This window comes from Corythoichthys intestinalis, chromosome 9, assembly GCF_030265065.1.
Source record: "Corythoichthys intestinalis isolate RoL2023-P3 chromosome 9, ASM3026506v1, whole genome shotgun sequence".
Classification (NCBI taxonomy): domain Eukaryota; kingdom Metazoa; phylum Chordata; class Actinopteri; order Syngnathiformes; family Syngnathidae; genus Corythoichthys; species Corythoichthys intestinalis.
In genome coordinates, this window is record NC_080403.1 from 58,441,617 (window position 1) to 58,458,350 (window position 16,734).

The 16,734-nt window shown below is 39.9% G+C and overlaps 1 protein-coding gene across 4 annotated transcripts in view; it reads left to right on the plus strand.

The window, feature by feature from the left end:
• foxp4 (forkhead box P4) overlaps positions 1-16,734 on the plus strand; it is a 301,129-nt gene that overhangs the window by 251,485 nt on the left and 32,910 nt on the right. For all 4 annotated transcript variants that reach the window (XM_057847124.1, XM_057847126.1, XM_057847125.1 and 1 more), the window contains exons 11-14: positions 7,283-7,366; positions 10,972-11,191; positions 13,461-13,537; positions 13,611-13,712. In XM_057847124.1, coding sequence (XP_057703107.1) covers positions 7,283-7,366; positions 10,972-11,191; positions 13,461-13,537; positions 13,611-13,712 — 483 coding nt within the window. The remainder of the gene's footprint in view (positions 1-7,282; positions 7,367-10,971; positions 11,192-13,460; positions 13,538-13,610; positions 13,713-16,734) is intronic.

Sequence of the window (16,734 nt, forward strand, 5' to 3'; positions counted from 1 at the left end):
AGGCCTCCAAATTGGCCATTTTCATTTGCCATGAAGAAAGAAGAATAATAATAATAACTAGGCCTGCAAGCAGGACTGAACGGGCCCTCGCAATCTAGCGCAACTCGGACCTCACGCAACTCGGACTGTGTGCAGGTCAGGGTGGTGGCAGATCCTCCTCTATAATCATCTCATTAGAACCTAACATGCTCGAAAGTCGCCTATTTAAATTCCCACACCCAAGAGATAAAAACCCCTATTGGAGAGAGTACTACAAAAAAGGAGCCACTACTGAGCTGTGCAGCCAAGCCCTTATTCAAAACCAAAATTAATCTTCGAACTGGGCCAATTCGACCAAGTGTGCCAACTATTGTGGCTCCATAAGTTCCCTGAGTCTCTGAAAAAAAAAATTTCCTTTAAATGGCGAACAAAGGGTCGTCACGACAACAGACAGAGACACGTGGACATGGGCCGTAAAAAAGTATTTTAATAGGTCTTGAAACTACAATGACCAACATGAAAAGAACTGGACATGTTTTGGAAAAACGAGTGACTTTCTATCGCCACTAGTTGGCGCTGTAGGGTTGATGCAAATGACCCCTACAAGGCCCTTCAGGGTATGACTCTCAACAAGCACGGGAAGTTTGGCGCAGATATCTTGTATATCTGTGGAGTTATGACTGTTCAAAGTTTTTGGAGAGAAAAATTGTTGACAGTCATTTTCACTTTCCTGTTTGGACCCCTCCGCTTCAACGAAACTTAAATATTTTTCATCAGGCACCTGAAGACAGGTCTTAAGGTTTCCCTTATGCAGGTTTGAGGTAGATTGATTTTTTCCCTTTAGAGGAGGAGTGTGTCCCGTAAAAAAGGGCATTTCCTGTTCCCACTAGGAGGCGCCAGGCACAAATGATAAATTTTCAATCCAGTCCTGCTCAGGCTGGTATACCTCACACACATGCCAGATTTCAAATAGATTGAACGTTGTATGAGGGAGTTATCAGTCATTTTCCGAATTCGGTGTTTTGGCGAAAAAATGGAAGAATTTGGCGCCCCGCCCAGGTGAGGCCCGTGAATGAAAACACGCCATTTTTATAACTTAAGATTTCATATGCCTCATGAACAGTCTCACCAATTTTGAGAATGATCAAACTAATTCCCTAGGTGCCAAGGTGTAAAATGTGCACACTGTAAATCGATAAAAAGTTCACATTCAATCCAAAATACCCGATTTCCTGTAGGATTTGGAATGTGTGTGCAAGAGACTTTTTGGAGCAGTTTTGCACAAAGTTTTGATTCTCCAAATTTCATCACTCTATGTTAGAAAAACCTAAATGGAGAGGCCTTTTTGAAAATTTCAAGGGGGCGCCACTGAGCCATTTTGTTAAATTGTTTCGTAACGTTGCAAGATTATCGAACGTTATCCAAAGCCGCATGTATGTGCAAATTTTGGTGAGTTTTTATGCATATTCAAGCCTCCAAATGTAAACTCTTACTGTGAACCCATGAAAATTTCACATTCGATCCAAAATACCCGATTTCCTGTTGGATTTGGAATATGGGTGCAAGAGACTTTTTGGAGCAGTTTTGCATAAGGTATCTACTCCCCAAATTTCCTTGCTCTATGTTGAAAAAACCCAATAGGAAAGGCCTTTTTTAAAACTTCTTTCTGTCGCCACTAGTGGGCACTGTAGAGTTGATGCAAATGACCCCTACAAGAACCTTCAGGGTATGACTCTCAACAAACACGGAAAGTTTGGCGCAGATATGTTGCATATCTGCCGAGTTATGACTGTTCAAAATTTTTGGCGAGACAAATTGTTGACGGTCATTTTCACTTCCAGTTTGGACCTCTCCGCTTCAACGAAACCTCAATATTTTTCATCAGGGACCTGAACACATGTCTTGAGGCTCCCCTGAAACAGGTTTGAGGTCAATAGATTTTTTTCCCTTGGAGGAGGAGCCTGTCTCGTAAAGAAGGCCATTTCCTGTTTCCACTAGGGGGCGCCAGGCCTAATGGGTAATATTTCAATGCAGTCGTGTTCAGGCTGGGATATCTCATATACATGCTAGAAATGAAAAAGATTGAACGTTGTATCACCGAGTTTTTAATCATATTCTGAATTTGGTATTTTGCCCAAAAATGGCTGACTTTGGGACCACGCCCAGGTCAGACCCTTGAGTGAAAACTCACCATTTTGAAAACTTAAGATCTCATATGTCTCCTGAATAGTCTGACCAATTTTGAAGACGATCCAACTATTTTCTTCAGCGACAAGGTCTCAAATGTAAATCGATAAAATTTCACATTTGATCCAAAATTTCCGGCTTCCTGTTGGGTTTGGAATATGGGTGCAAGAGACTTTTTGGAGCAGTTTTACACAATGTATCGACTCACCAAATTTCATCATTCTACGTTGAAAAAACCTAATAGGACAGGCCTTTTTGAAAATTTCAAGGGGGCGCCACTGAGCGATTTTGTTAAATTTTTTTGTAGATTATCAAAATTTACGCAAAGTTGCATGTATGTGCAAATTTTGGTGAGTTTTCGTGCATGTTCAGGCCTCCAAACGTAAACTCCAACTGTGAACCGAAAAAATTTCACATTTGATCCAAAATATCCGATTTCCTGTCGGATTTGGAATATGGGTGCAAGAGGCTTTTTTGAACAGTTAGGCATAAGGTATCTACTCCCCAAATTTCATCGCTCTACGTTGAAAACCTGAGAGGAGAGGCCTTTTTGAAAATTTTAAGGGTCAAGGGGGCGCCACTGAGCCATTTTTTGAAATTTTTTCAAAACGACGCTAGATTATCAAATTTTACGCGAATCTGCACGTATGTGCAAATTTTGGTGACTTTTCGTGCATGTTCAGGCCTCCAAATTGGCCATTTTCATTTGCCATGAAGAAAGAAGAATAATAATAATAATAATAATAATAATAATCCTTTGCATTACAATAGGGCCTTCGCACGCCTAGTGCTCGGGCCCTAATAACATACAGAAAAACAAGCTGTGGATTGGAATGAGTAGCCGCCCAATCAGTGTTAGAGTAATAACACACCCTCATTGGCCCCCATTGATGGCGCTAGATGTCCAATGGCATTTGACTGGGGGTGGGGGGTGGGGGTTAACCCTTTAACACCTAAGCCTATTTTGGCCGAATTTGCATGCATTTGATGTTGCCTTTATATTTCAAAGAAAAAATTGTTCACAATGGCCAAGTTGGGTCCCTTTTTTAAGGACACCTTGAACTTCATGTCCAAACTGTTGTTTTCTTCACTGACCTATTATAATCCACATTTTTTACCCAAAAAGACAAAAAAATCCCAAAATATTTTTTCTAAATTTGTAATGTTGATGTCCCATTGACAACCAAACATGCTCGACCAAACGTTTTGAAGCTTGATAATATTTATTCTACTTGTTAGGATAAACATTCAATAGAAAAAAATAAGATTGAATGGTTTTATGTTTGACAATTCAACACAAACAGCAAGTATGGTCAAAGGCGATTTTGGCCTTTACACATACTATGGTCAAAACGGGTTATATACAGTGCAAAATAGTGAGGAAAAAAATAATATATATCATATAACACAAAAAGGGTTTGGAGGATATCTCTTTGTGAAGTTAGGTATTATACCCATCACCTTCTCTAAAGTATATAGTACATGCAACCAAGCTTCTCGAACACTCATCTTTATAAAATTTGAAAAGATTATAGTGAAGAAAAAATATATATAACATTGAAAAAAAGTATTTTCAAAAATATTGACAAGTACAGTAGTTCAATTCAATTCTAATTTTTCTGGCATACGACCCAATAAAGTTTTTTTTTTTTGTTTTTTTTGTTTTTTTTGCGAACTCAATAAAGCTTTTGCATGAACATGTCACGGAGCTGCGTCACACACAACGTCACACAGCCTACTCTTTCGCCGTTTGCGCGCTGCTGTCTGCCTGTCACTTCTACTCGCCGAGACGCCGACTCATCGAAGGAAAACAACGACAAATACGGCTCATCTTCTTCCTTGAGTTAATGAAACAATGCATTAGCTTGCGCTAAATTTAGTTTTAGATTCATTCTGCACGTTTCAAAGTCGCTCGCTCAAACTGGCCGTTGCTTGCTTCAGCATGCCTCCTTTTCCTTAGTTGGCGCCTCGCTCGGAAATTTATTAAAAATGTCCACATTCGGTTCGCCCTTCTTGACATCACAACAGCTCCTGGGATATATGTAGTCTTTTGTGCTGCTTTCGGTTTTGAAAAAGGACAAGAAATGATGGAAATATGGAGATAGATACATGGTCCATGCAGCGTTTTAATGCATATTTATGAGTGCAATAAAACTATAAAACTCAAATGACATTATCTCCCGTTTTTCTTGGTCGATTGACTTCAAATAAAAACTGGTGTGGACATCAACTTCCGTACTTTCAAACGAGACCAACCAGCGGCACGTGGGTGACGTAATTGCAGCGTGACGAAGCTTCAAAGACGACATGCGTAAACGCGTCGCTGCCGACACGTTAGGTGTTAAAGGGTTAATGAACAACGAAAACACGAACTTGCGGAAAAAGCTGCAGAAAAAAATAACTGCCAAAATAAAAAAACACGAAAATATTGGCAAAATCGCAAAAAAAAAAAAAAAAAAAAATCCTAAAAACGGCCACGGAAAAGCTGCTAAAACAAAAAAAACAAACAAAAAAAACACAGAAATATTGGCAAAATCCCCCCAAAATATCGAAATATAAGCTGCAAAAAAGAGCAAAAAAAAACAAAAATAGATACAACACAGAAATATTGGCAAAATTACAAAAAAAAACACAAAAATGTCAACGCAAATGCTGCAGAGAAAAACAAGAAAAAACACGTAAATATCGGCAAAATCGCAAAAATAATCCAAAAAAACTTTCACACAAAATCTGCAAAAAAAGAATTAAATCCAAAAACTGTCCGCTCGAAAGTTGCAGGAAAAAAAACTGCAAAAAAACAAACAAACAAACACAGAAATATTGAAAAAATTACAAAAAAAAAAAAAAAAAAAATGTCCATGCAAAAGCTGCAGAGAAAACAGCAACTGCAAAAATTCATGGGTCGCTTCCTGTTGAGTTTGTGTCGCTTTGTATTCATGTGTGGTCACTTCCTTTTTAATAACACAAAATCAACAGGACGTGATCTGTAAATCCCCCAAAATGAAACAACAACTGCAAAAAAAAACAGACATGAAAATTTTGGCAAAATCCCCCCCAAAATTGAAAAATATTTAAATATAAACTGCAAAAAAAAAATTAAAAAACACCAACAAAAAAACACATAAATATCGGCAAAATGCCAAAAATAATTCAAAAACGTCCACGCAAAATCTGCAAAAAAGAGTAAAATCCCAAAAACGTCCATGCAAAAGTTGCAGAAAAAAAAAAAAAAAAAAACAACTGCAAAAAGAAAAAGAGAGAAAAAACACGGACAAATTGGCAAAATTCCAACAAAATCCAAAAAACGTCCATGCAAAAGCTGCAAACAAAAACAACAACTGCAAAAATTCATGGGTTGCTTCCTGTTGAGTTTGTGTCACTTCGTATTCATGTGTGGACATTCTTGAGTCACTTCCTTTTTAGTAACCCAAAATCAACAGGACGTGATCTGTAAATCCCCCAAAATGAAACAACCACTGCCAAAAAAAACAGACAAGAAATTATTGGCAAAATCCCCCTCAAAATTAAAAAATAGTAAAATATAAACTGCAAAAAAAAAATCAAAGAACACCAACAAAAAAACACATAAATATCAGCAAAATCGCAAAAATAATCCAAAAGCGTCCACACAAAATCTGCAAAAAAGAGTAAAATTCAAAAAACATCCGTGCAAAAATCGCAGAAAAAAAACAACTGCAAAAAAAAAAAAAAAAAAAAAAAAAAAACGGACATATTGGCAAAATTACAACAAAATCCGAAAAACGTCCATGTAAAAGCTGCAAAGAAACATTCTTGACTGTGCCGATCACCCCCTTCATTGTTCATTTGAGGTTCTCCCTTCAGGCAGGAGATTGAGAGTCCCTTGTTTTAAGTCCAACAGGACAAAGAACTCCTTTTTATCAAGTGCGATTAGGCTGCAAAATTTGCACAATTCTCGGACCGAGAGGCAAAGCTGTTCATAGCATTTTTCAAATTGTGGTCTTTGTTATTTTATGTGTATGTGTTATCTGTTGTTGTGAATCTGTGTGCTCACCTGCTGTAAGATAAGTTTCCCCTCCTTAGGGGACAATAAACTTGAACTTGAAAAAAACAGCAACTGCAAAAATTCATGGGTCACTCCGTGTTGAGTTTGTGTCGCTTCGTATTCATGTGTGGACATTCTTGAGTCACTTCCTTTTAGTACCCAAAAATCAACATCTGTAAATCCCCCAAAATGAACAACAAGTGACCCGTAAATTCCCCAAAAAGAAAAGGAAGTGAGCAAAACTCGAGAGGAAAATGACATGAAATGCCCCAAAATGAACTCGTTGCCTGGCATGGGCTGCCGCTGACAGCCATATTCGCTGCCAACCCTCCCACTTCAAACGGATTGGACGTGAACTAATGATGAACTCACAGCAGAAAGAAGAAAATTGCTTGTTTTTCCTGTTTATTAGTTAATTAGAATGATTTCCTGCTAATAGTTGTATCGCCATAACGTGAGATGATCGTTACCATGAGCCTTGTATCATGAAAAACACAGAATAGGACAGTTTACCGAGGTTGTAAGATGTATAAGCAGCAGCATCCTAGCAGCATTTGTATTCCATGACTGCATGACACAAAAACAAAACTAGGACTGTAGTGGTAAACATCATCTATTTGAGATGCTGAGACCTCCACCAGGGAACGCAAAGTGACAGAGGAGCAGGCGGCGTCACATCGCATCAGAATGTCCGTCTTTATCTTACTGACATGTCACTTTGTCCCTCAACGGTGACACGCATATACAAAAGCTTCACGGCAATGTTGACGTTTCTCATCATCGCACATTCCCACAGCGCGTGTGCTAATAGAGCTCAAAGTGTATATTCAGAAGGTAAACCTGGAGCTCGCGCACGCGCGCACTTAAAAAGGATATCCACGGGCTATAATGGTACCCATTTACAGCCAGTCAACAATGTCAAAAGGGAACAAGTGTTTCCGCGGGCTCGTGTGAACGTGGGTGAGTGCTGCCGGTGCTCTCGCGCTTTTTTATTCCCTCTGCCCAGGGCGTACTTACACGCATAATACTTTTGTCAATATAGCGTTGTATTTATCTGAGAGTGATGTAAAAGAGTAATCCTGTTTTCCACAGCTGGCGAAAGAGAGCGAGCGACTTCAAGCCATGATGACCCACCTGCACATGCGACCCTCAGAGCCAAAGCCTTTTAATCAACCTGTGAGTTAACACTGACACTCCCACACTCTAAAACCCAATACATTATCAGTACATTACTAAAAAAAAAAATGGAGGGAATCAGTTAGGGCGATTATTTTTTATAATCGATAAATCGTCACTTTTTTCAAATACCTTCACAGTTTATTTGAAGTTGTTTCACTCGTGTTGTAAGTAAAAATGAAGACAAAATTCAATTTCAAAGCACACTCTCTTGTATGTCAACTTACACTTTGAATGGGAGTTTATGTTGAGACTCTAAGCTGTTATATGAATGGGTTTATGTATGTGCTTTCTTTAAAAAATATATATATATTAAATGAATCCTCGAAGCAGCAAAATTGATTCGAAGATTTTTTTCTAATCGAATTACTCGAGTTAATCGTGGTAGCAATACTCTCAATAGCAGAGGGGTGTCCCAACAACTAGCGCAAACGTAGCACAAACAAATGGCACCACTTCAGGTCCATTTTGCAGTAAATGGAGGGCTTGTGATTTTAATTTTGAGAAATGGCGTGACTCACAACAACGGAGTAAACACCAAAATCAAACCCCCCCCAAAAAAATATGTCTATAATGATGATTTTTTTTTTTTAAGGTCAAAAGACTGCTTAATAGTGTTTTGTGGTGAGTTGTAGGAGGCCGAAAAAAATAGGCCCCAAAATGTCTTGGGATCTTAATTTAGTAGCTAGCAACATACATATTCAGATTCTCCCATTTTGATAAAAAATGGCTAGATTTTGTGCCATTTGTGCGTTTGTGCTGCATTTGTGCTGTAAAAAGTTTAGTTTGCGCTGATATCATTTTTGAGATATTGAAATATTAATTTCGAGTAGTGATTGCAAAATGGACACGACATGGTCTCATTCGTTTGTACGTTTGTGCTGTAAACATTTTTTGTTTGTGCTGCGTTTTATAGATATTGGGATATTAATTTTGAATGATGACGTCAATTGCAGCCACTCTGTCGCGGCTGACGGAGCGTACCAACTCTCTCAATAACAGAGGGGTGTCCCAACAACTAGCACTAACAAATGGCACCCCTTTGGGTCCATTTTTTTTAGGAAATGTAGGGCTTGAGATATTAATTTCAAGTGATGACGTCAATGGCTGATGGAGCGTACCAACGCTGTCAATAACAGAGGGGTGTCCCAACAACCAGCACTAATGAATGGCACCCCTTCTGGTCCATTTAGTAGTAAATATAGAATTTGAGATATTGATTTCGTCAATCGCAGCCACTCTGTCGCAGCTGACGGAGCGTACCAACTCTCTCTCAATAACAGAGGGCTGTACCAACAACTAGCACTAACAAATGGCACCCCTTCAGGTCCATTTTGTAGTAAATGTAGGGCCTCAGATATTAATTTCGAGTGATGACGTCAATAGCAGCCCCCCAAACCCCCCCCCCCCCCCCCCCGGTCAGCTGATGGAGCGTACCAACTATCTCAGTAACAGAGGGGTGTCCCGACAACCAGCACTAAAGAATGGCACCCCTTCAGGTCCATTTTGTGGTAAATGTAAGGCCTGAGATATTAATGGCGAGTGATGACGTCAATCGCAGTCCCTCCGTCAGCTAACGGAGTGTACCAACTCGCTCAATAACAGAAGGGTGTCCCAACAACTAGCACTAACGAATGGCACCGCTTCGGGTCATTTTTTTAGTAAATACAGCGCTTGAGATATTAATTTCGAGTGATGATGTCAATAGCTGACGGAGCGTACCAACTCTCTCAATAACAGAGGGCTAACGAATGGCACCCCTTCAGGTCCATTTTGTAGTAAATGTAGGGCCTGAGATATTAATTTCGAATGATGACGTCAATAGCAGCCCCTCCGTTGGCTGATGGAGCGTACTAACTCTATCAATAACAGAGGGGTGTCCCAACAACTAGCACTAACAAATGGCACCACTTCGGGTCCATTTTTCAGTAATTTTGAGATATTAATTTCGAGTGATGACTTCAATAGCAGCCCGTCCGTCAGCTGACGGAGCGTAGCAACTCTCTCTATAACAAAGGGGTGTCCCAACAAGTAGCACTAACGAAGGGCACCCCTTTGGGTCCATTTTGCAATAAATATAGGGCTTGAGATATTAATTTCAAGTGATGAGGTGACTCGCAACAAAGGAGTAGACACCTCAATCGAATCTAATTATTATTATTATTATTATTTATTTTTTTAATGGGGATTTTTTTAAGGCCAAAAAAAGTCTTCACAGTGATTTGTTGTGCAATATTGCTACTGAGGTTTGTAGGAGGCTAAAAAAAAAAAAAAAATAGGCCAAAAAAAGACTTGCCTCCTTGAAACGTAGATCTTGGAGCTACAGTATATCATGTGTAGCTTGCCTCCTACGCCCTCTATTGACCAGAGATGGTTAATGTCTGGTCAACAACCCAATTTTCTTCTCCTTTTTGAACAAAATGGACTTTTTCATTATTTTTATGCAATATTTAAAGAGTCCAATTCCTCATCTGCTCGGTAAGGAAAAACCAAAGCGGGTTGATGAGGGCTCGGAATTAGACGTAATGGTTGTGAAAGTGAGTGTGTGTGTCCGCGCGTGTGACCGTAGTGCTCGGCGCGCTTGTTATTAGTCATCTGTCTAATGAATATTTCATTATTCAGATTTACGAAGAGTCCTATTAAAATATGAAGATGTTGAAATTAATTGTCAATTAGAGGAAGAGTGTCATCATTTGAGCTGATGTAAATGGCGCGGCCGAGCACGCGTCATCGACAGCGGGGGTGGAATCGGCCGCCGTTATCGTCTAATGGGAAATCAGGAAGAGGCGTGTTCTATCGCCGCCGGAGACGGGCCTCCGGGTCAGGGATTGGAGGAGGAAGGGGCGAGGGCGGGGCGTCGGGAATGGAAACAAAAAGCTTGGCCTCAATTAACGGGGTTGGACTGTTGCCGTGGTGATTTGGCAGGGTTGGAGCGTTAATGAAGTACCTGTTAAACAGTCCCGCCCCCTCGAGTCTGCTTAAACGGTGGCGAGAGGGAACCGCACACACACGCGGAGGTTTTAATTAGTCCTAAACTAGTCGCCGTAACCTCTGTCCCAGAGAGACGGCGGTTTGCGGTTATACGCGTGTTTGTGTATGCGCGCGCCAAGCCCTAATTGGACTGTATTCTTCCGTGAAGACTCGGCCACCGCAGAGCGCTTGTGTTTGTGTTCCTTACAAACATGCTGTCGTGTGGTTTTGTTTTTGCAAACCGGCTTAATTGCAGGAGTGTTTTGTGTATAAATGTGGTGTGTGTGTGTGCGAGGAGGAGGAGGCCTATTTAAAACTAATAGAGGAAGCTGCAATGTGATGCAGCAAAGGGGCAGTCACCCATCTTTAATGTGACCTGTCATAGTCAAATAACACAAGGCCACAATTTTCCTCATGTACCGTTCCATCAACCTCTTCTTTTATCAATTCAAATGTCCAATATCATGTACATTTTGTGTAAAATGTAAGAAGACCAGCACATTCAGCAAGTGAAAAGGGGTAAATGTTTGAAGATTGGTCAAAAATAAGCACATCAGATCTAATTGCCATAAATGTGGCCCGCGAACCAAAATGAGTTTGACACCCCTGACCGACGTATGTGTATCTCTACTCAGTTGAACCTGGCTTCCAGTGGCTCTCTTTTAAAGCGGGACAGCGACGTCTACCCAGAGGGTCTTCCTCACCCCCCCACCTCAGCCGCGACCCCCATCACTCCACTGCGCCAGGGACCGTCGGTTATCAGTTCCTCCAGCCTTCACACACACTCCCACGCGCACGGCGTCGGGCCCATACGTCGGCGCAACTCCGACAAATACTGCACCCCCATTGCCTCAGGTATGCCGATCACCTGTATTGTCCAGATCTTTATGTCTTATATAGTTTTGAGCAGGACCGAGAACAAAAAGTTGTATTTGGTATATGTTAAAATGGCTCTTGGCATATGGCATTTTTGGTATGTGGCAAAATGGATTTTTGTATGTGTCTTTTTATTTATTTTTTTTTTTTTGCATGAGGGAAAATGTATTTTGGTACATGCATTTTTTGGTATGTGGCATTTGTTTTTGTTTTTTTGGGGGGTTTTTTTGTATGCAGCTAAATCAGACATGTCCAAAGTCTGGCCCGCGGACAAATTTCATCCGGCCCCCAGCCTCTGTCATAAAATCAATAATGTCTGGCCCGCACACAGACTTAATAAATTGGTCAGCAGTACTGCTACCAGCATATGAAGTAGCTTACACACTAAATGCTGCTCCTCATTACCCACTAAAAGGCAGCAGCACTTTAAGCAACAGTACCCTGTGTGACCCTTAACTCCTAATTTTCTAAAACGGTGACAATCAACAAAAACAAGAAAGTTGACAATGCGACGGCCGACGCGTCAAGGATAGTTGGAAATTGGACCATGTCTTCACTAAAATACGCAACAATCGTGTCTGTCTCATTTGCAAAGAGATATGTACGACAAGATTACAGGGAAGATACATAGCCAGAAATTGAAGCAACTTGAAGCTAGTTTAATTTCAGAGCAGCAATATTTCACAAGAGCCCGAGAGTCAAAAGAGTACGCCACAAAAGCTAGTTGTGAGATTGTTGAAATTATTAATTTGAAAGAAAAAAAAATAAAGCAAATGTGACACACAGAATGGCTTGCTAAAATTTGCTTAAATATATTGTTCTACGTAAAGGACGTCAGCCAAGGTCGGCCCCCCACATTTTTACCACACCAAATCTGGCCTCCTTTGCAAAAAGTTTGGACACCCCTGAGCTAAATGGATTTTGGTATATGGCTTTTTTTGTATGTGGCAAAATGGATTTTGGTATGTGACATTTTTTGGTATGTTGTAAAATGGATATTGGAATGTGGCATTTTTTTTGTATGTGGCATTTTTTAAATGTATTTTCTTTTTTCGTATGTGGCAAAATGGATTTTGGTATGTGGCTATATTTTATTTTTATTTTTTTGGTATATGGCAAAATGGATTTTCCCATGTGGCAAAATGGATTTTGGTACATGGTATTTTTTGGTATGTAGCATTTTTTATTTTATTTTATTTTTATTTTTTTTATTTTGTATGTGAGAAAATGGATTTTGGTATGTGCATTTTTTTTTTTTTTTGGTATGTGGCATTTGATTTTTTGGGGGGACTTGTATGTGGCAAAATGGATTTTGCATGTGGCTTTTTCTTTTTTTTGTATGTGGCAAAATGGATTTTGGTATGTACATTTCTTTGGTATATGGAATTGGTTATTTTGGTTTTGTATGTGGCAAAATGGATTTTGGTATATGGCTTTTTGGCAAGTGGCAAAATGGATTTTGGCATATGGCATTTTTCTGGTATATGGCAAAATGGATTTTGGTAATGGCATTTTATTTATTTATTTATTTATTTTTGGTATGTGGCAAAATGGATTTTGGTATTGGCATTTTTTTTTTTTTTTTCCAATTTTTTTTCTCTGGTATGTGGCAAAATGGATTTTGGTGTGTGCATATTTTGGAATGTGGCATTTTTTTGGGTATATGGCAAAATGGCTTTGGGTATGTGGCATTTGTTTTTTGTATGTGGCAAAATGGATTTTCGTATATGGCTTTTTTTTGTATGTGGTGAAATGGATTTTGGAATATGGCATTTTATTTGGTGTATCATTATTTGGTATGTGGCAAAATTGATTTTGGTATATGGCATTATTTTGTATGAGGCAAAATGGATTTTGGTATGTGGCTTTTACTTTTTGGTATGTGGTAAAGTTGCTTTTGGTATATATTTCGCATTTTTCACAACCACACATTTTTTGCCACTCAAAATGAATGGAAAATTTGGACGTGGATAGCCGTCAATGGTATGGATGTGCATGGCCTGCAAAAATGCCATATGCCAGAAAAAAATGCTATATACAAAAAAGAAAGCCATATACCAAAAGTCATTTTGCCACATACCCCCCAAAAATTGCATATTCCAAAATCCATTTTGCCACATACCCCCCAAAAAAATGCCATATGCCAAAAGTCATTTTGCCATATATTAATACCACTTTTTGTTATCGCTGTCTCTGGAGGTTTTTTTTTTTTTTTTTTAAAGTTTTGTTTTTTTCCTCTCCTATTCAGAGCTGGCTCAGAACTGTGAGTTCTACAAGAACGCCGATGTCAGGCCTCCCTTTACCTACGCCTCTCTTATACGTCATGTAAGTCTCTGTACTACCGTTCCTTTACCTGATTATCTCCACTTCATGTTTGCTCATGGGTTTTTGCCTACAGGCCATTCTGGAGTCCCCTGACAGACAGTTGACTCTGAACGAGATCTACAACTGGTTTACACGAAAGTTTGCCTACTTTAGGAGAAACACGGCCACGTGGAAGGTAAACACACAGCTTCTAGAATGTATTGACAGTGTATTTTCAAAACGTCAAGTGGTTTTTGCCATTATTACGTCACCACATGAAGGTAGCATAATTTATTGAAACATGAGCAATGCCCTATATCCACTATTCAAGCCCCAATGTGAAGCTCGTATCGATTGTCGTAAATGATATATCACGCATTTTCCGGCAACTTGACTTCAGACCTGACTGATTGGACAGTTAATGGCTCTTTCTGTCTTTGATGAGACATTTTACCGTGGCGTTTTCTTACAAGCCGTCCTCACCTCACACTGCACGTTCGTTGCCTCATTACGGAACACCCTGCTCGCACATCTGGCCCGATCCCGCCGTCGTAAGCGCTGACCCATTTCTGCCGAAACCTCTCGCTTATTTGAGCGACGTGGCGGCGGGTGAGAGTATGAATGCGGAGGGAAAAGGCCGTGGAGAAAAACTCTGACCTTCTTCCTCAGAGTCCCAAAATTGAGGCGAGACAGACTAAGTGATGAGGGTAAAGAGACGGAAGACGGATACACTCCGGAATATCTATTTTACCTCCTCATCTTTAAATATGGCCTTTAGAAATATATAGGCCTTCAAATTGGGCCTTATGTATTTATGCAGCAGCTCAGTGAGTCAAACAGGGCCATTGAGATGTATAAGCCGTTAAATTTCATGAGGAGAGCAGCGGTGTCAAGTGAATGGAAGTCATTGATCAGAGGAAGAAGCGGTGGGCAGAAAAGCGGTTTAGCGGTTGTTCAATAATTGTTACCAAAATATTGAAATAATATTTCACTAGATATATTCAAAATTTATCATTGGTTTCGTTTGACTTGTGCAGGATGAGAACATAAAATTGTTTTTATATTGCACACAATTGAATATGTTTTGTTTAAGGGTGTCCCAGATCGTGTGATCAGAAATCGGGCCAAATTATGTCTATTACTGAAGATCAGAATCGGGTGAAAAAGATCGGGTTTTAAAAATGTATTCATTTATCCAGGCCGTTATTTACGGAATGAGTTAAGAACATCGAAGGCGTTCCACAGGGCTCAATCTTGGAGCCTCTGCTGGTCTTAAACAATCATGTTCGTTTTCTCTTTCAATTTTCTTTTATTTCTATTAACTTTTATTCTTTAACCCTGTTTTTTTTTACATTATGCACAACTCTGATTTTATGTTTATTGTAAAATAATCTAAATGTAACTTGTACAGTGCTGGGGAAAAGTATTGCCACCCCTACAATTCTGTCAGATGATGCTCAATTTCTCCCAGAAAATGATTGCAATTACGAATGCTTTGGTAGTAATATCTTCATTTATTTTGCTTGCAATGAAAAAACACAAAAGAGAATGAAAAAAAAATTAAATCATTAGCATTTTACACAAAACTCCAAAAATGGGCCGGACAAAAGTATTGGCACCCTCAGCCTAATACTTGGTAGCACAATCTTTAGACATAATAACTGCGAGCAACCATCAATGAGTTTCTTAAAATGCTCTGCTGTAATTTTAGACCATTGTTCTTTGGCCAACTGCTCCAGGTCTCAGAGATTTGAAGGCTGCCTTCTCCAAACTGCCATTTTCAGATTTTTCCAGAGGTGTTCTATGGGATTCAGGTCTGGACTCATTGCTGGGCACCTTAGAAGTCTCCAGCGCTTTCTCTCAAACCATTTTCTAGTGCTTTTTGAAGTGTGTTTTGGGTCATTGTCGTGTTGGAAGACCCATGACCTCTGAGGGAGACCCAGCTTTCTCACACCGGGCCCTACATTATGCTGTAATATTTGTTGGCTGTCTTCAGACTTCTTAATGCCATGCACACGGTCAAACAGTCCAGTGCCAGAGGCAGCAAAGCAATCCCAAAACATCAGGTAACCTCCGCCACGTTTGACTGTGGGGACCGTGTTTTCTTTGAAGGCCTCATCCCCCCCCCCCCCCCCCCCCCCCCCCCGTAAACTCTATGTTGATGCCTTTTCCCAAAAAGCTCTACTTTTGTCTCATATGACCAGAGAACATTCTTCCAAAACGATTTTGGTTTTCTCAGGTAAATTTTGGAAAACTCCAGCCTGTTTGTTTTGTCTCTGGGTCAGCAGTGGGGTCTTCCTGGGTATCCTACCATATGGTCCCTTCTCATTCAGATGCCGAGGGATAGTATGGGTTGACAGCTTGAACTTGTTTGGATGTTAGTCGAGGTTCTTTATCCAGCATCCGCACAATATTCCGTTGAAATCTCTCGTCGAGTTTTCTTTTCAGTCCACATCTAGGGAGGTTAGCCACAGTGCCGTGGGCTTTACACTTATTGGTGACACTGCGCACGGTAGACACAGGAACATTCAGGTCTTTGGAGGTGGATTTGTAGCCTTGAGATTGCCCATGTTTCCTCAAAATTTTGCTTCTCAAGTCCTCAGACAGTTCTTTCTTTTCTCCATGCTCAATGTGGTACACACAAGGACAGAGGTTGAGTAAACTTTAATCCACTTTAACTAGCTGCAAGTGTGATTGAGTTATTGCCACCACCTGTTGGTGCTGTTTTAATTACACAAATTTGAGAACCATCACATGATTTTTCAGAGGGTGCCAAAACTTTTGTCTGGCCCATTTTTGGAGTTTTGCGTAAGATTATAATGATTAGAAGAAAAAAAAAATCCCATTCTCTTTTGTGTTTTTTCATTGCAATTAAAAAAATGAAGATATTACTACCAAAGCATTTGTAATGGCAATCATTTTCTGGGAGAAATTGAGCTTCATCTGACGGAATTGCAGGGGTGGCAATACTTATGGCCAGCAGTGTATACATGTTTATGCAGTTGAAAAAAGTTTTTTTTCATCACAACAAACCTCTTTTTCATGTTTATGCTCCTCTTCTTTCTTCTTCTTTCTAAAATGCGACCGGAGGTTTTTATCTTTTCAGAACGTTGTCTCGTCGCCGTAACGTCGCTCAATTTTGGGGGATAAAAATAGCACCTTCAGGTAGCTCGCTGGTCTGCAAGGGAGTTGAGTGAAACTAGAGTTTGTGGTGGAAA